The 19580-nt window shown below is 49.5% G+C and overlaps 1 protein-coding gene across 6 annotated transcripts in view; it reads right to left on the bottom strand.

The window, feature by feature from the left end:
• The window catches only part of Pnt (ETS transcription factor pointed), a 140823-nt gene that overhangs the window by 87942 nt on the left and 33301 nt on the right, over positions 1–19580 (bottom strand). For 4 of the 6 annotated variants that reach the window (XM_076829392.1, XM_076829400.1, XM_076829393.1 and 1 more), the window contains exons 2-3: positions 18281–18390; positions 7097–7304 (exon numbers count right to left, since the gene is read on the bottom strand). In XM_076829392.1, coding sequence (XP_076685507.1) covers positions 7097–7304; positions 18281–18390 — 318 coding nt within the window. The remainder of the gene's footprint in view (positions 1–7096; positions 7305–18280; positions 18391–19580) is intronic. The other 2 variants (XM_076829395.1, XM_076829396.1) reach the window with 1 other exon arrangement.

The raw sequence follows: 19580 nt of genomic DNA, 5'->3' as shown, positions 1-19580 counted from the left end.
GGTTAAAGCCGTGCCGCAAGTTCACGTTTCCCTTTCATGATCCTTTCGAGCGTGCACCCTCGTCCAATCGCTCTTCCCCACGATCGCCGTGCACATTCTCATGCACTCGTCAGGCTTCGACCGCATTTTTTTCGTCGCTTTTCCCTTTCCCTTCCCGCGTTAAACGACCCTCGGTGATCTCTGATTTTTAGCCACGGGAAGAAGCCTTTGATCTCGCCTTCGACGAGTGTGCGATTCACTTTCGCGCGTCGGCGAATTTTTAATTGACAATCCACCTCTCTCTTTCAGGCTTAATCCATTCGAGGCACAACTGTTCCAGCTTTTCCCGGCTCTTTTGGTCCACCTCCAATTTTGGGCCGCGCCTCGACCTCGCTCCGACCTACGCGTCCACTTCCCGCTCCTCTGTGTTCCATATCGACAAACACCGATACCGATCCCGGGAATGCAGAATTATTTACAAAGAGAACTGCCAGCCGAGGATCGTTTTCCGAGAACGCGAGATACACTCGCGCGGACAACGGGCGATCCGAGGGAAACACGAGAGGCGAGCCGCGGCTGGCTCCTTATCGTCTTGCTCCCTCTGCTTCCGGCGGAGGAGGAAAAATACGAATTCGGCGAGTTGTAAGCGAAGCCCAGGAGCGAGCGGATAAACCTTCTCGCGGTGTGTCCACCGGTCGGGGCATTGCGATTCACGTTGTCCTTCCTTGACACGTAGAATCGATCGTAGACGCGAGCGCAGGAGGAGCAGCGAGGAGGAAAATGTAAAGGACCTGATCGAAAGTCGTCGTGGTCGTCGATGACATTTAACATCACCTCTAATCGCCCGTATCTTTTCTCTCTTCTTTCTTCCTCCCCGTCCTCCCCTCCCTCCATTTCCTTCCCTCCGTCACTTTAAAATAATGCTAGAGGCCTGGTCTACGTGACTAGACTCCCGTCGAGTGGCTACCAGGCGAATCTTATCAATCACTCGCCAAGCAGACGCATATTTCCCCAGCAGCTCGACGGTATTCCTCTCTCCCTGCGGCAGGGACACGCGCTCCTCGACTTGCGCCTCGATCTATCGCGAAATTTCAATCGACCGCGATACCCCTGGACTATTAACAGCCTCTCTACCTCGTCATTCTTCGTCTCGTAGCGCGACGACTCTCCCCGATCCCAGCGGAAAGATAAAACGGTGCCCAAGCGATTAGATCTAAGACACGGGGCGATAATCTTCCTCCGGGAAAGGCGAAGGGGAAGTGGAACGGTTATCCCGTCCGCTGGGACTGTTGATTAGAAGCTGCCCACTTCTGTGCAAATTTTCGGGACTGCTCTATCTGGGAGCCCATGAATAAGAGATCTGGGCACAGGTAGCGAGTAACAGCGCCGGTATGAGCTCCACGTGTGCATTCAGTTAAGCTGCCACTGGCAGCAGGCACTCGTTCCCGGGGAAGCCTCGATGGGTTTTCGAAATTTCAACGCCGTCTCTTTGGCGAGATTCGTGGTGGAAGCGGCTGTCGATCGAGGGAGTCAATTTGTCATTCCGAGAAGCGATTCCTACAGTGACGGATACGTGTTTATGCGTGTATATATAGGCGCACGTCCAATTTATTCGTCAGCCAGGTAGCAAGCACCGGATGAGCATGGCTCGACGCCTTACGTGCCCTGTGTAACGAAGGGCCTCCGCGCGTCTCCGAGAGCCAGCCACTTTTCTCTCCATGCCGAGGCCATGTGTTACGGTACCAAAGGACAGGGACCTGGGCCCAGTCTTTTTTCCCTTCCGTCGCTTTACGACACGGCCGTCTTTCGCGCAAAGTCCGCGAGCCCGAGTGCGACCGATCGATGCGATTCGCTCGGTGCATCGCTTCCTGACCAGGGGAATAGTTGGGTCGCCTCCGACGAGTCCTCTGATCCCTGGCCGAGCTCTGCTCGCCACATGGCCGTCTCAAGGTGACACAGGCAAAACTCGGGGCAAGATGCGCCTTTTACCCACGCGAAGGGTTTTATGGCACACCCTTCTTTCCAAGAGGAACGACCGCGAGAGTTTGGGGACCAACCGGCGCGTAAATATCCCAACAGTCTCTTCATCCTCGATCCATCCTTGGTCCATCCTGCAACCCTCTGAAGCGAGATTACCGCGATTGCCGGCGGCAATTGGCTCGGACCTAGCCCAGGAGAAGCAGAGGCGATCAATTAGCTCGAAAGCAGCCAGCGTCTGGTCGCGATTGCGACTCCGTCTCCTGAGAGGCGACGCGTGGCGCGCGGAGGGGGCCAATTTTCTCGTTAGAACCTGGCGGTGTGTCGGTTTTACCCGATTACTCTAGGCCGCGGCAGGCAGGGTAGCGCCGCGCGACGACCGCGCGAAAGAACACAGAAAGTTCGCGGCTGCGGCGTCAATGTCGCCGCGGACAATGGCTATTTGCATAAAACATTCCGGCCACCAACTGTCATCAGCGTCCTATCGTGACAGAGGGGCGGGGACGGGGGGGGATCCGGTAAAACAATGCCGCTGGACACGGTTGTTACGGCAAACGCCGAGGAAACCTGCATTATTCAATGGCCTCCTGCGCGATCGGCAGGAAAATGTAAACGTCGAGTCTGTTCCAGCGAGCTGCCAGCGCTCCGCTCGAATAAAGAGCCCTCCGGCACGGGCGCGCGGAGTCAATCTTTTATTTAAACCGCTGGAAGCTGTGCGTGTCCCCTTCGGAGAGCCAGCAACGGGACGAGCTTGCAGCGTTAGATCAAATGCCATCGATCGAATCGAAGGTCCAACGATGCCGGAGCGCTCGCGGTGCCTCCAGCGACAGTTTGGGTGTATTCAAAACTAGGGTAGGTGGGGGTATTACTGCGGAGTTTTAAGGTAGGTTAACTTTAAAACCCTCGACACGGCGTTCGAATGGACGAAAGTTCCTCCTTCTTTTTTTAAAAGAAAGGTGGAACCTTAATAATTCCATAAACAAATACGAGGGCAGGGTGATAAGCAGAGTTAATTAAAAACACAGAGATTTGTCGATCAATGTCATTGCAGGAGTTACTGCGGACGTGCGTGCATTACTGCGTGTTAATTACTAACGAAATACCAGTTACTGCGCTTGTATTACTGCGGTCCGACGTCAGGCGAAACATAACCTTAGTACAAACATCGCGTCAGTGAATACGGTCGGAAGAAAGGTTAGATTGCACTGTCGTCAGTCCGCAATAATACTGCACCTAATATTGCGTTGAGAAATAAAAATTAAAACTAAAATGCAGGTGACTGATTTACTGTTTTTCTGAAAAAATAACTCTTACTCTATCGAGTAATAAAGCTGCATTACATGTATCACTGTTAATAACAAAAATATAAATGTGTTTCAAGTAGTTCATGACCGCCATATCGGGAATCGACCGAAGTTTCGCCTTGACGAATTTCAAAATACGATAGAAGAATTAATAATAACTTTGCTGTGCATATTTATTAATAATTATCTGTAATAGAGTTCAAAATAATTTTATCAAAAATTTTCCAGACACTGTGTACTTTCCAACATTAAATACGATCTGTTTTAGAATATCCGCAGTAATACCCCCACCTACCCTATTTACTTCTCTATATAAACGAAAACAGTTAGGAAACGATTGTTAACGTCAATGCACACACACGTGCGCTGGATCGTAGGAAAGATTTGAACAACGATCTTCGCGTATCTCAAATGGAGCTAGATATATACGGTGTCGAGATAATTCGTCTGTATCAACCTGCCCCTGCATCAACTAGCCCCGGTCTCCCCTATCTGATTCAGCGATGCAGAGGGAAAGAGGAAGCAAGCCTGTTTCTAGCCGATGATTTTCGTCGATGTACCACAAAAATTAGAGCCACCTATTGTGCTTCTCCTAAGAAGCTAACAGGTCCGCGTTAAGTCGATGGACAAACGCGTTAATCGCTCGTGCGAACCACTAAATAGCGGCGGTTAACGGGAATCGAGCGTGTCCACCGATTCCCTACGTCGATGATATTAGAGACACGACTAGCTGTGACATTTATCTTTATCAGTGACTCGGTGGAATGAAAAGTTTCCAGTGACAAGCCAGCCGCAATTTTCCTCGATCGAGATCGTTTTACTTCCCACGATCGTTTCGAGCGGCGCCTTTCCATCTCGCGCAAATCGAACTGAATCGCGTCGAAACGAGGAAAACACGGCAGAGAAAGAGAGATAGAGAGGAGGGAGGGAGAGAGAGAGAGAGGGGCTGAAAGGTTTCCAAGTATGATTCACGGGTGGCGCGTCGGAAAAGTGCGGAATCAGTGAAAAATTGTCGTGCAGTGGCGAGCGTGCAAGAGTGGATTGATAAGTGGGTGGACGCGACACGAGGATGCTACGTGCGTATGCGCTCGCGTACACACGCCAGTAGAGGAGAATGGAAGGCGGGGGCGTTCAGTGGGGGGGCCTTAATGAGGATGCTGCTGATTATCCAATTCGTAAATTCTCGCTACATTTTGATCGTGCTCGCCGAGCCGCGAGTAACAAGAATTACTCCTGCTCGGTACTGGACATGCCAGCCGATTATCGCGGCACGGTTTTTTTCGTGATTTTCCACCGCGGAATCAATTTCGGAATCCTGCCACCTCTTTGGCCCGTTAATCGGCACCGGAATCGCTCGAGCGGCAAGTCATTCGAGTACAATTAGACGAAACAGCGATCGCGTTCCCTCTGAGATTTCTCTAGCTTCCAGCTGCAATCGGGGAGCTCGGTTGAGAAACTTCTGCGCTCGTAAAAAGAGAGACGACGGATCTGCGGAGGCCCCGCTGGACCGAATTGCTCGAGCTCTCCGAGAAAACAGATGGATCGCTAATTTCAGACCTCCTCACCATCCGACCTATCGACATTTTCGTTGAACCCTTTAAAGGAAGAAGAATGCCCGAGGCGGTGCATACCAACAGCCATTGTGCCGACTGCATTGACGCAATTGCGCTACGTCGAAGCGTTCACTGTCAAGGACACGAGTTCCTTCCCATATACGCTCGATCGAGACAATACTAGCTCCGCTGTAAGAGCATTGGAAAGGTGAAGTTTCGATGAGCTCCCAGGCTCGCAACAGAATCCCTACAGATTTCTTTCCGCCGCCGACACGCGGATTTCGCGGGTCAAAGATCCTCCCGTAGCCCATCCAGCAATTAATTGGCAACGTTATGAAGGCGTTACGTTCAGAGGCGAGACCACACGGGGGACGAGGCGCGTCAGGTCCAATTAAACGCAATGCCGTTTCGCGTTTCGACGTTGCAGCATCGCGAGCGTTAACTCGTGAAATCGGATAGCACGTGGACGTTGCACTTCGCGCAGGTCCGGCCATCGGTGGTCCACGGATTCGATCGCGGATGGATCTTCTATCCGTCGGCATTTAAGTCTGCTCTATCAAGCATCGAACTGCGCGCAAATCGACCGGCCATGGTTTTCGGAGAACCTTGCGCCTTTCCCCGTCGATTAACATGAGACTAGCATAAAGCTTCGGATGATGCTATGCAGCTTCGGCATTCATGATTCTTTCAACAGATTCCGCCGCGATTAAAGGCACTCGAGTGCCTGCCAGCGGCTCTCCCTTTCCAGCCACCGTCCATCCCCTCTGCCCCGCGAGGAAAAAAAATGAAGTCGCAGGCGAGGCCCATCGACTTTTTTCCACCTCGCTCTGCCGTTTTAAATGTTAAAACAGAGCGGGACACGCAACGTCGCGGCGATCTAATCGGACAAGTTATACACGAGTAAGTGCTTATGCAGCTACCGCTCGTATTATGCAAGCGACGCTCGGTGTAAGTGCACCTTTTAGTGTCACAATCCCGACGGCTAACAGGACACGCCGCGCGCCCGCGCCGCCATCGATCGCGTTACAAGGAGCCCGCGAAATGCTGATTTCACAATTCCTTCCAATCACAACTCCCACCCTACTATCCTAATCGATAACGGGCAATAATTCAGATTCTGCGATCCTTCCAACTGCGGAACGATCTCGCGGCACGCTCCCACGTGTGCCTCTGCAGGTATCAAGGAACTGACAAGGGAAGATTCGCAGCCCGGAAAGTCGAAAAACTATAAAACCTTGGTGATATGCAGAGGATACACAAGTGTGTGAATTACAGAATTTGTTTGCTCCTCTGCGAGAAATAGGAAAAAAGTTTTCAGATAAAAGTTGCTTCTCTTAATTAGGACTTGGCAACTTAAGAGTTCTTACAGTTCGCGAGTTATAACACAAAATCGGAAACTAGCCAGAGTGAATTTGGGGAGCAAAGAAAGAGATATATATATCCTCTGCATATCCCCAAAGTTTCATAATTTTTTTTTAATTTTCCGGTTGGGAGTTTTCCCTAGTGAGTGTTTCGAGAAGAAGACTGAGCAGTAGCAGGTTCGCGTAAGATACGGGAGAAGCAGGTTAGCAGAGTAAGAGCGTATAAGCGGGGAATTGGAGGTGGTCGATCCGAGGCGGTAGCGAAACGCGCGCGGTGAATTAAAACGTCGCGCCTGCGTGCTGCGCAGCCCTCGAAACGCGTAATAGGTATCTCGTAGCGCGTTAGAACTACAATGGCAGCGTACATGGCTAATTGAAACATTTGCCCCGGCGATTGCTGGGCCCGAGCTGGGTAAACACGCGCGGCGAGCGTGCAAGTTTCTCACGCCGACGCTCCGCATATACGCGAGCGTCACGATCGTCGCCTATTCAGCGACGCAATCGGTTGATCGGCCGCCCCGAAACGCCAGCGTTCCGCCGAGCGTTTCGGCGAGAAAAGGAACCGGCTGGGAGGGAGAGGCTGCTCTCTCGAGCTGACCAACACACGCCGCTGGAAATCACACACTCGTGGGAGCGTCCTTCGTGTTTTCGGGGGAGGTACTCGAGGCGGAGGAAGAATTTAGTGGGGAACGGGTGGGAGTTTAATCTGTGGTGGATTGAATCTTAGTTGGCCGGCGACGAGCCACCCTGTAGACCCCGTTAGACATTCACCCGTATTGTACCCTGAAATTCCACGCGAAAGATCGCGGAGGGTAAAGACACTTTGGAAGTTTACAAGGAAGGTGGGACGGTGGGTGACTTCCAGCCGGCCGCAGGCGCGTCAGCAGCCTCGCGAGAGGAGAAACGTTGGCAAAAAACTCACCTAGGGAGCTCTCGGGGTCGGACAGGTCGGAGAGAGAGGGCACCTTCCGCATCGAGGTGAACCTGCCGGAGAGGGCAGGCACCAAGCCCTCTTCCTCGGCGTCAGAGGCCAGCTCCTGTTTCATCAACTTCGCCATAACCGTCAACATGCCTCCGCCGTCGCTAATGCTGCCTCCTCCCAGATAGCTGCCCACGCCTCTAGCCTCGCGCTGAAAGAAAAAGCCCACCACCATATCTCCTTTAATCCGCTCCGTTACTCTCTTTCCATGCGCTTTCCACGGATCTACCGTGGATCCTCTCTGACCGAGCGGAGCGGCACGGTTCTACCGATGCCCTCTCCCTGCACCCAAGTGTCTCTCTATTTTAAGGAACACGGTATAGGGGAGACCGGGGCTGGTTGTCGCAATGGGTAGGCTGACTAATTGTTAATAACTTTGCACCGATATATGCTCTACTGCGGAAAGATTTACTGCGGGAAGAAGTCACTTCTACTGTGGCATTCACATATGTCCGATCCCGCGATCGCATGTTTTTTTTTAACAGTTATCAGCGTTTGTCGAAATATTGACTGTGCAAGTGAATATTTTTTCTTAAAGATTTTATTTTTTCACGCCCTATATAGTTATAATAGAATAAATGTTAAGGGACTATTTTAAAGTTTGTTTTTTGCACGATCTATTGACAGTATTTTTGTTTATACATAAATAATTGAAGGTTATATTATTGAAGTCAAAATGATCGGCAGGGGCTGCTCGACTAATAACGTTGATAAGGTTTAAATTGTTATTTTGTTATTCAGAAAGCGATTATTATTTTTTTGTTTAAATTTCACCATGTTATAAATACAGTATAATTTATGTTTAAGTTGAAAAAAATTTCAGTTTATTATTAAAATATGGAAGAAAGAAATTAATATTTTATAATGAAACAACTCTTCTGACATCGTGTTATTTTATTACCACTGAGATAAGTTGCTAATAATATTTTCTTAACTGATTCTACCTATAGTCAACCAACCCCGATCATGGGGCTGGTTGACCAGCATGGAAGGTGTTACGAAAACATTAAAATACCTTAATTGTCACGTTGAGTGAACTTTAATAATTTAATCGGATAGCCAAATGTACGCCCTATCAAATATACTAACCGGTTTAATGATATTTCTTCCACATAATTGATTAAAAATCAAGAACTGGAAAACAGACCTACCAGCCCCAGTCAGTCTCTCCTACAAAGCAGGTGGTAGCAGCCATATCGGAGATCGGTTATATAGATCGTTTGAGAGGGGAGTAGCGGCCTGAAACGTCCAACTCATTCTATCCTGACTATAGCAGCGCGTCATAGCAGGTCGTTTCGAGCATTCAAAAGCCAGCGAATCATTTACAACGATGCTTAACTCGTGCAACGATCCGACGTATCGAATTCCCCCGAGTTACTCGGACGATCGAGTGGCTCGACTCTGGATCCGACCGCTCCGCCGGGCGGAGGAAGGGAGGCTGAAGAGGGAGAGCGACGAGGATCGCGGACGTCGTGGAGAAAGGGGGCGGTGGGGATCGCGCGAGGCTAGATCAAAGAGGAGACGGTGTCTCGGTGGAAGCATGAATGGACGGTGAACCTGCCGAAGCGACGTGCCGGAAGGGGAGAGGAGCGGAAAAAGAGCAGCGCGAGGGACAAGGAGAACGGCCGCACGGTGGCGACAAAGGGGAAGGCGGAGGAATAAAAGAGAGCTGGACGGACTGGGGCCGCTGGGGGGAGACGGAATCGCTGAATAAGAACGGGGAGGCGAGAGAAACGGAGGACAGGCTGTCCGGGGGTGGAAGGAGACGGAGAAAAGCCGAGACGGATGACCGAGGGGATCGAGAAAGGAGAAGAGGGAGCTACAGTGAGTAACGAAAATATTCGGACACTTTTTAAAGTCGCATAACTTTTTTTTAAATTAATCCAAACGACTCGAGTTTTTTTTAGAAGCTAGAGGGATTAGTTTGCTAAGTGACGTGATTCGTCGTTTTGAAAAAATTGCAACTGGTCGGAAATGAAAATTAAAAAAAAAACCGTTTGCAGATTGAAGTAAGTTGTATACATGCCTAAAATTTCACCAAAATCGGTTAACGTTGCTCTGAGCTATGAACGCGAAATTCCCGAAATCACCGATTTTCGACCTTATTCTGCGATCTTTAAGCGTTCATAGCTCGGAGCAACGTTAACCGATTTTCATGAAATTTTTAGGCATGTATACAAAACTTACTTCAATCGCGAAATTCCCAAAATCACCGATTTTCGACCTTATTCTGCGATCTTTAAGCGTTCATAGCTCAGAGGTTCATAGCTCAGAGCAACGTTAACCGATTTTTATGAAATTTTAGGTACGTATCAAGAGACACGGTACTGTCTCGCGCCAAGTAGATGCGCAGCGCGAGACGACCGTGCCTATATTACGCCAGACACTTTTTCGAAGAACCCTTCGATTATCAAATCGCAATAATGGTCGATCCGATTAATTTTTTAATAGTCTTTACAACTTACTTCAATCTACAAACATTTTTTTTTTAATTTTCATTACAGGCTCACAGAAGAAAGTTTAAAAAACAACCTTTACTATTTTTTTGCTATTCCAATTGCATTTTTTTTTCAAAACGACGAATCACGTCACTTAGCAAACTAATCCCCCCAGCTTCTAAAAACAACCCACGTCATTTGGACCAATTCTAAAAAAGTTATGCGATTTTAAAAAGTGCCCGAATATTTTCGTTGCTCACTGTACGCGGGACGGAGAGGCTCGAAGAAAGCCCGAGCGAGACGGGCGAAACCGCAAACGCGATTGAAAACGGAATGAAACTCGAAGGCAGGAGTACTTGGTGGACATAAGGGAACGATCGTTCCATGCTCCAAATAGTGGCGGTGAAATGAAGGGAGCGAGACATGTGTGCAAGGAGAAGAGAGGGGAAGCTCGTGGAAGGATGCATCGAGTCGGCGCAGCGACAGCCACGACCGCTTGACCTTCGCTGCGAGGGACTACTCCAAGTTGAATGAAACGCTGCACAAGAGAGTGACGCAACGGTACGCAATGCAACGACAGCGGAGCGGCGCGATGCAACGCTCCAACCTCGTCGTACCTACGCTCTCTTCCCTTCCCCGCCCCTTCTACACCCTCGCTTCTCCAGCGCTGTCCTTTTACGCTACTCCCGTCCATCCCGTCATTCCCCTCTAATTCATTGCACCCTCCCCCTCTGCCGCCGCTGTCTATAGCGCGCCAGCCACCCTTCCTCCGCCAGCGGGCGGTCGTGGCCCGTGGATTGGCGTGCACGTTGAAGTTCGCGGTGTCACTGGGGCTCCGAGGATCGTAGCACAGATTTCACGCAGCGGATCGTTGATGTTGAAATCCGAGAATTCAGAGGAGCCCAGGGAATACAGACGAATTACAGATCCAAGGGGCAACGAGCGAAAGGAGAGCGAGAGACTGCGCGTTGCGGAGGGTTGCACGATTAAATCGTGACTCGCGAACAACGGCCCCACTGTGTCTTCCACGATAATTATTTTCCCCTACGTACGACTGCCGGTATACGCATGCAACACGTGTATGCAGATAAGACCGGGATCGTAATTCTTGTCACGCGCTCCCTGCCGCCGTCTTTCTCCGCGCCCCCATCTATCTGTTTACCTATCTCTTCCTCTTTCATCATCGGCATTCGAACGATACGCTGCCGCGACGCGATTCGTTCCGCGGCGTTTCGCTACGTGATCGAACGTTCGGTGGCCCCGTGTTCCAACAAGCGCGCGTGTACTCCGTGTTCCGCGCGAATCGGTATCCCGCGGTTATCGCTGGCCATCGTCGCTCGGATCTCCGCGGCTGGGAATTCCGTAGATGCGCCACCGAGCTCATTAGGGACGCAGAGTTACTAATAGACCAGAGGCCCCGCCGTCCCACCCACGCCACGCGAGCGCCGCGTTCGCTCACTCGCAGTCGATGACTCTGCGCCGCGCTAGATAAATTAATGAAATTAATCGTCGCGCGAATTGCGCGTGACGCAACTCGCCACGATTCCTCGGAAGCCGTGCTCGCCCCGCAAGAACGGCCAGAAATAACCGAGGCTCTCCTTTATCCTGGCGAACCAAAGCCGCGTCTCGTCGAACGTAATCGAGAGACAGTGCAATCAGCCAACCGTTGTGCTTAATGAATCTACTTCAACGCGAGGGTTTCTCGATTTCTCCGCGAGAGGAATAAATCAAGGGGTACGATCTATAAACGAAATTATTGGGAGCACGAGAAAACTTAGCGCTTCCAAAGGAGCTTTTGTTCTTAGATTCTTTAATCGGAGGAGGACGATAGAAGTCGACCCGGAGGGGAATTCCACGAGGAGCGCCCTGCGAGGCGTTAAACCCCCGTCTGTACGCATAAAGTCCGTTCCATCGGACAGCGCGACGACCCGGTTCGTATAAGAACTCGGCATTATGCTCCGTTCTGAACGGAGCTCGGACTCGGTTCTCTGAATGAATGAGTAACAGAGGCCCGGCGGTGGGTAGGGGGCAGAGAGAATCGTGAAAAGAGAGGAGAGGAGCGGGAGAGCTACTGGCTGGCTGACAGAACGCAGTGGCGAGATTCAAAAGGAGAACAGACGGATCGTCGAAAACGCCCTTGAAAGGAAGAAACGAAAAGAAGCTATTAGCACACGCGGCTTCTCCTCTCCCCTACAATCCAGTCGCTATTTTTACCCTCTGGTCTCGTTCGTCACTTCTTTGCTCTTCTTTCCTCGGTCCTCCATTGTTACACCGGAGGCCTCCGCGCAAGGTGTCATCTTACGATACTCCCAAACGAAAAAGCTGTGTACCGCAAAGCGATCGAGCTTCAACTCGCGTGGTAGTAGGGATTGCAAACCGGTAAATCGGTTTGAAGTTTTTTTTTTCACTGATAACGTAGTAGATGTCGACGGAATTGTGCGTTAAATATATGCGCTACATTGCTATGCGTACAATTTTTACCGGTAATTCGCCAAAATTTTACCGGGAATTCGATAAATTACGTATTTCTTGATATTTACCGGTAAATTACGTATTTCTCGATATTTACCGGTAAATTACGAATTTCTCGATATTTACCGGTAAATTACGTATTTCTCGATATTTACCGGTAAATTACGTATTTTTTTATATTTACCGGTAAATTACGTATTTTTTTATATTTACCCGTAAATTACGTATTTCTCGATATTTACCGGTAAATTCCGTATTTCTCGATATTTACCGGTAAATTACGAATTTCTCGATATTTACCGGTAAATTACGTATTTCTCGATATTTACCGGTAAATTACGTATTTTTTTATATTTACCGGTAAATTACGTATTTTTTTATATTTACCCGTAAATTACGTATTTCTCGATATTTACCGGTAAATTCCGTATTTCTCGATATTTACCGGTAAATTACGAATTTCTCGATATTTACCGGTAAATTACGTATTTCTCGATATTTACCGGTAAATTACGTATTTTTTTATATTTACCGGTAAATTACGTATTTTTTTATATTTACCCGTAAATTACGTATTTCTCGATATTTACCGGTAAATTCCGTATTTCTCGATATTTACCGGTAAATTACGAATTTCTCGATATTTACCGGTAAATTACGTATTTCTCGATATTTACCGGTAAATTACGTATTTTTTTATATTTACCGGTAAATTACGTATTTTTTTATATTTACCCGTAAATTACGTATTTCTCGATATTTACCGGTAAATTCCGTATTTCTCGATATTTACCAGTAAATTACGTATTTCTCGATATTTACCGGTAAATTACGTATTTCTCGATATTTACCGGTAAATTACGTATTTCTCGATATTTACCGGTAAATTACGCATTTCTCGATATTTACCGGTAAATTACGTATTTCTCGATATTTACCGGTAAATTACGTATTTCTCGATATTTACCAGTAGAAATTTGGCGAATTCCCGGTAAAAATTTGATGTATAGCAATGTAGCGCATATATATAACGCATAATTCCGTCGATATCTACTACGTTATCAGTGGAAAAAAAAAGCTTCAAACCGATTTACCGGTTTGCAATCCCTACGTGGTAGTTGCCAAGAGAAACGCTACTTCCCACATCCCCGAAGCGCGTTAAATTCGCATCCCAAAGTCGAGGAACGTCCCCAGCCAACTGCCGACTTCCACGATCCTCCTCGCTAATGCTATCGGGGCATCGTTCGCTTGGAATGCTCCTCGTGGTAGCTTCCGAGTCGAAGCGCGAGCAGAGGTCCTCCGAGCTTTCCAAAGGAGTCGCCCAGCGCCGTGGATAGACGACACCACAACCTTCGCGATTGGCACAGTGGTAGGCCCCATTGAATCCCTCGAGGACGAACGATGAATCGCAAGAATATCGCGGGTATTTCCGTCGAGTCGCGAAACAAGGGGGAACAGTCGTGTGGGAATCCTCGGGGCGAGTTCAACGAGCAATAGCCAAGCAGGATTGTTTCGAAGTGGCGACCGTGCAGAAATAGATTTTCAACCGCGTCCGCGGTAATGGTCCTTTCAGACATGTAAATCTATTCGAGCCACGCAGCAACAGCTACCGCGGGGCAGCGCGAACCACCGAGAACCTTTTTTCCCAGATCCAGTCGCGCGGCGTTCCCCGGGAACCTCTCCATCTTGATCGATCCTGGTCCTGTTCCGTTCGACCCCTCTGCGGTCGGTGCGGATTTCGGCCACTGCCGAACGTACGCGTGAAATATTTCACGACGTTCGACGATATCGACAAGTAGTAATGCGGGTGAGGTGCAGCATTAACGAGCCCGACGTTTCGCGCTCCATCTTTAATCGCGCCGGCCCGCTGACGAATTTAAAGCGCGATCGTTGATTCAGGGGAAGTTGATTATTGATGGGGCGAGATAGACGGGGTACGACGAACGGGGAAAATAGATTGGAGAATTCGCGGAGGATTTTGTGGGGCGGTTCGTTGGACTGTTTCAAAGCTGCGGCGGCGAAGCGAATCGATCGGAACGGTTATCGTAGTGGCGAGGGTGTAGAAGCGCATCCAGTACGTAAGACCGCGGTTTATACCGCCGAATACCATGAATGAACGTAACATCGTCGTTTTCTTAGACCGAATGTCGCATGCGACGAGCGCGCGTCTTACCACCGGGCGTACTATCGATAAGATAAGCCCCTCGAGGAGGCATCGCGCGCTGCAATTCTCCATCTCGAGCTTAATTAGCTGATTAAACGTTGCGTTTATCGATCCCCAGCATGTTTCCCATTAATTCACAGTTTAGCTGCTAAGGAAAGTGGGAAAGCTCTCTTCGCTGTTTTATCGTGCCGCTTGGGGGTTAATAATAAATTACGAAATTAAGTAATGGTCGCGGATACTCGTTTAAGCACAGGCGACTGTACCTCGTTTTACTATGAAATGAATTCAACATGAGCCCTCGAGCAGTCCGCGATCCGTTGCCCAGCGAACGCGACGAAATCGTCAATGGAGTAACGGCTATGAATACGTAACCCCGTGTCCGCCATTCATCGGTTCGCTGGTCTATTTATACGTCGATCCTATTTATCTCCGATGAATGACAGGGGACACGCGCGATTAAAAACTTTTCCGCTAGATCATCTTGTTCGCGATATAAATACCACGTATCGACTGCCCCTCTCCTAGTTAAAACGCAAAGGTTACACCGTATATTTAGAACTCTGTAAATCCGCGCGCGACTCCGTGAGACAGACGGGGTCCAGTGTCGCCCGAGTCGACCAGCCGATGATCCGTGATCCTAGGGATCGAATCGAAGGGAAGGGGTCGAGGCGCGAACAAGGGATACATCGCATTCCGAGGCGAATATCTTCGGAGGACTTCCGCCGGAGGAACAACCAAGTGGCCAGTTCCTGCGCCCGGCTAACGCAACAGCTGGGCCCCGCTTTCCTGTTATTTAATAATCACCGGCAGATGGCTCGCAAGAAAACGGACCTAATTATTGGTAACGCGTAAGAGATCGCGCGGACGTTCGCGAGCGGAATGGAGAATTGTGCGTTCGAGGCTTAAAGAGTTCCATGGAAAATATACACTGTCCCATATAAGACCGTGCCAACGCCACTACCGATTTGCGACCGATCTGCGTAGCTCCCACGGACCTGACACGCGCGATTGGTCGCAGCACTTTCCATGCCGGTTTACTACCAATCACCGGTGTATCCCTGCGCGAAACTAGTACGCTGTAATGTGGAACGCAGTGTAGATAGGTAATTGCGGGAGAGTTGCCGCGCCATGCGCAAAATTGTCACCGTGTCTAAATTTTGCAATGAAAATTATTTCCAAGGATACATATTATTAGCTGAACATCTTGCCCTACTAATAGCATTGAAGGAAATCAAAATTTTAATATTTGTCACCCCTAAAAAATTGAAACTAGCAACATCCTTTCTTAGCAGAGACGCCGCGCATGCGGGAGTGGTGCCGCATTTCGACAAAACGTTTAATTTGAGAAAATAAACAGGTACAGATATTATTTCTGGTTTTCTAAATTTAATTGTCATTTCTCCTTCCTTCCGCGTTCATTACACATAAAAATAAAATGTGAAAAAGAGTGGAAAGCCCTCAAATCTGTTTGGAATATCAGATTTGTCATTAAAAAATAAATAGTTTGCCTGGAGATATCGCGGTATCTATTTTGAGACACTGTTTTGTATTTTTAATATCGAAAACATCATTTAGTGTACTTAGGTACCTTCCAAATGCCCGGGAGAGACGCCGCACTTTCGTATTTCCAAGAAATATTCCACAGAGTTCCTTTAACGTGTTACAAAAGTTATATCACGACAAACTATGAATTTTTAACTACTGCGATAGCAAAAATAAACTCGACGTATAACTATCGATGCAAAGTGCGATAGGCTTACCTCGAAAAGTAGCAAAATCTTTAAAAGTAATAATGGAAACACGCTGATTAGTCTAACCTGAACTAGCAGCCTAAAGAAAATAAAATCGACAATGTTGTATTGTATTACCGATAACCCTCTAATACCGAAGGTGCGGTGTCTCTCCCGGTGCGGCATCTCTCCCAGAATTACCCTAATCAGCTGGGACACTGATTGAAAATAAAGGAGCGAGAGCGGAGACAGGCTAACGGTGTGAAAAGTTGGTCGTTAATTCGATTAGACCGAGGACTATCCTCGAGGAAAAACAGGTGTAATCAGCATGCGGCGGGAAGGTAGGAAAGGAAACGGATGCACCACGCCCAAATCGTTTAATCCTGAATCGATGGCGGGTGAACGCAACGATTTCAAGTCCCTAATTGCCCTGGACAGGCTTCTATCCTCGGTCAGGTTCCAATTCACCTACGCTACTTCAATCCACCGTACAGGGCGCTCCAAAAGTGGCGCCACAAATTCCACAACCCGCGTTCCTACAAACTTCGTAAAGTCACTTTCAACCCTCGTTCTTTTTAAAAATTCGAATCTCGCGGAGCAGTCCGATCGCGATCGGTGTTATCGTTGCTATAGGAGGTCACGGGGCTCACGTGACTCGCCACCGCGATGGCAGCTGGATTATATAACGACGTCATTCGCCGCCAACCCCCGGCGCGTTAATGAAAATACGCGAGGGGGCGAGAGAGGCAGGTTGAAGAGAGAGAGAGAGAAAGGTACTGCAGAGTTTGTGACGTAGAGGTGAGGCAACGGTGCATGCATGCGACTAGAACGGGTCGCGCATGCAGAAGGTCTGGCCGACAGGCCGCGAGAAGGGATGCTATTTCTGGCGACTTAGATATTTCTCTCCTTTCTCCTCCCCCGAGCGGTTCACGGCGTGCACGCGTTTCTTCCCGCTCCGGCGTCCCTGCGCCCTCCTCTCTCGACCGACTCTCGACTTTCCGTTTCTTCCATATTCCTCTCGCTTTCGCGGGATATCGCCCCCGTTTCTGCCCTCTTCATCGCGCACAAGATCGCTCCGCGGTCAATGGAGCAACCAGTGTCGAGCTTGAACCCTAGTACAAAGCTACTACGGGCGAAACTATCGGTAGCGACAATTCTAGAGGAGAGACTGTCTATCGGATCTAGGTAACCGATACCCCGGGTCCCCGGTCTCTGGGGCAAACACCTGTTACCCGAGAGGACCCAGGCCTACCCTAATACCCTCTCCAGCGTACAAAGCGCTTTAAACCACACTCCTGCTGCAACGATGCACCTTGGTTAAAGTGTACGATCGACGCCACGGAATGCTTAACCGACCTAGCTTCTATTCGTTATCTATCGCTGCTCCCGCGCCGTTTATCCCGCCTCTGCTCCGAAGAAGAGACCCGAGGGTGGAGGATAAAGGAGTTAAGGCCAAGAAGAATGGCCCCGTGAGTCAGAAAGGGAGCGGCGAGGCTCGGGCAGAGAGTGAAACACGGAGAGGAGATTGAAAGAGAGGGGACGGGGGAAGAAGAGTTAGAAGCGTTAGATGGGGAACACGAGAGGTCAGAGCGAGGCGAGAGGAGGGCAGTGGACGAGGCGGCTGGATCCACGTTCATTCATGAAACGAAGGCGGAGAGCAGCGAGGAGAACGAATTGTTACTGGCACTCGTACAATCGCGAGCTCTGCCAACGTCAACTATCGCCCGCGAAAATAGAGTCGGATTGGCCTATTTCGACGCGCTTCGCCGGCCAACGAATCTCGCTCGCTTGGCGCTCTTAACTACTCGTCAGCTTTAATTAACAATTTCCAAAACGACGTCCGCGCTCATCCCCACTCGTCGCAACTCGTCTCTGCTCGCCACCCTGGTGTTACGCGATAAGGGGTGCTCGCCCTGTATCGATTTCCCGTGTCCGCTTTAAAAAAAGACTCCGCGTTCCGCAACGTTGGTGCCAGTTTGGAATTCAGTCGAGAGAATCGGGCGAGCACCAGCGCCGGCACGCGGAAAATTACAAGGCGACGGACGTCGGCAAGAAGGAAGGCGGTGCGCCCTCGAGGAGGGCACCGAAAATATAATGGCGCGCGGAGAGACTTTTTCGCCGGGAAAACTTCTGTTTCGAAATTGCGCGCGCGTGGCCCGCTTTAAAATTAGAGCCCCTCCCCGCCCGGCGGTGTAATTACGCGTCCGCACGCAGGGTATCTCTCGTTCTGGGGTTAAATTTAAACGGCAAGTAGCCGAGGCCTTCCTTCCCGCGTCGCCCTCGCTCCGACGCATGCGAGAGATCGTTCGGGCGCACCACTGACCTTGATAGATCTGTGATCGATGGGGTAGCCCTTCCTTGTGCCAGGACTCTCCTCGTAGAAGTCCTGCTCCTCCTCCCCGTAGTCGTACAGGGATTCCATGTCCATTTTGGCTGCAACAAAAGAATCCATTCAGCGATAGGAAAGACGGGAGGGTGTTTAAAGACACGGAGGGCGTTCGCTTAGCAGATTGAATCGCGGCTCAATTGGCCCAGCCCTGTGAACTTTATTCCGGTACCTCGGCTCTTAATATTCGCCCGCGGCGGAGGAAATCGGGCGGCTCGAGCGCGTAAATTCGATATTTAGCCGGGGCGGCACGTGAAAAGCATAACTTTTAGTTTGGGACGCTTAACGGCGGTCGCGACGAGCTTTAAAAACAGACGTTCAACGAACCAAGCGTTTCTGCGCCGGGCCTGCTGATGCTAAATCACACCGTTCCCTTTTTATTCGCAACCTGTACAGTAAATTCTCGGCCACATGACGCGGCAAGCTCTGACGGTCCTCCTTTTTCCATCATCTCGCGTGCCCTGAAACGCTTGGAACGTCGCGCGCTTCTCCCAACGCTCCCAAGTGGACAGCAAACCTGCCCGAGTAACGTACAGATTCGCGGGCTCGCTTCTATCAGGGAAATTGAATCTGTTACGCGGCATTGTTATCGGGGATTTTATTCTGGAAATTATAGTAGCCTGCGGGTGAATTTCCGTACGACACGCGAGCGGCGCGACTTTTTCACAAGATTCAACGTGTAAGGGGATGCGAAGTGCAGGGCACCGCGGCGTACGTAGGAGGTTTTCGAACCCTGGTGTCTACGAAGATCAGGTTACTACTCCGGCTGGAAGCCCAAACGACAGATGGTAGGTGGAAAAGTACTCGGGCACCGCCATCGACTCCCACGGCTCTTTAGACGCGGGCAAAAATCTGCCTCGGCTACAATGCCTTTCAGAATTCTGGGGTTTTAACCCTCTCCTCCGTACAAGGTGTCTAGAACTACCTTCGTAGAAATTTAAGTGGTTTAAAACGGGAAAGCCGTGGCGTTTCTATCGGTAACCAGACAAAACCGCAGAACGCTGAATGTGCCGAAGGTAAAATCTGCAATTTTCGTACACCAGAGCAGGCGATAATTAATTTCCCAAGAGAAATACAAACATCCCACTATCAGAGATACTAAAACCAGATGGCGAGATGACCGCGAGTAACTCGATAAAATTGCAATAATTTCCTAACAGCAACAGCGGTTAGTTTATCAAAAGCAGATAACATCCTCGATAAACTTGGAGCGCTCCAGACAGCGATACTAAATAAT

This window comes from Andrena cerasifolii, chromosome 16 (assembly GCF_050908995.1).
Source record: "Andrena cerasifolii isolate SP2316 chromosome 16, iyAndCera1_principal, whole genome shotgun sequence".
Lineage (NCBI taxonomy): Eukaryota > Metazoa > Arthropoda > Insecta > Hymenoptera > Andrenidae > Andrena > Andrena cerasifolii.
The sequence above is the reverse complement of the archived record's forward strand: the minus strand, read 5'-3'. Positions and strand labels throughout refer to the sequence as shown.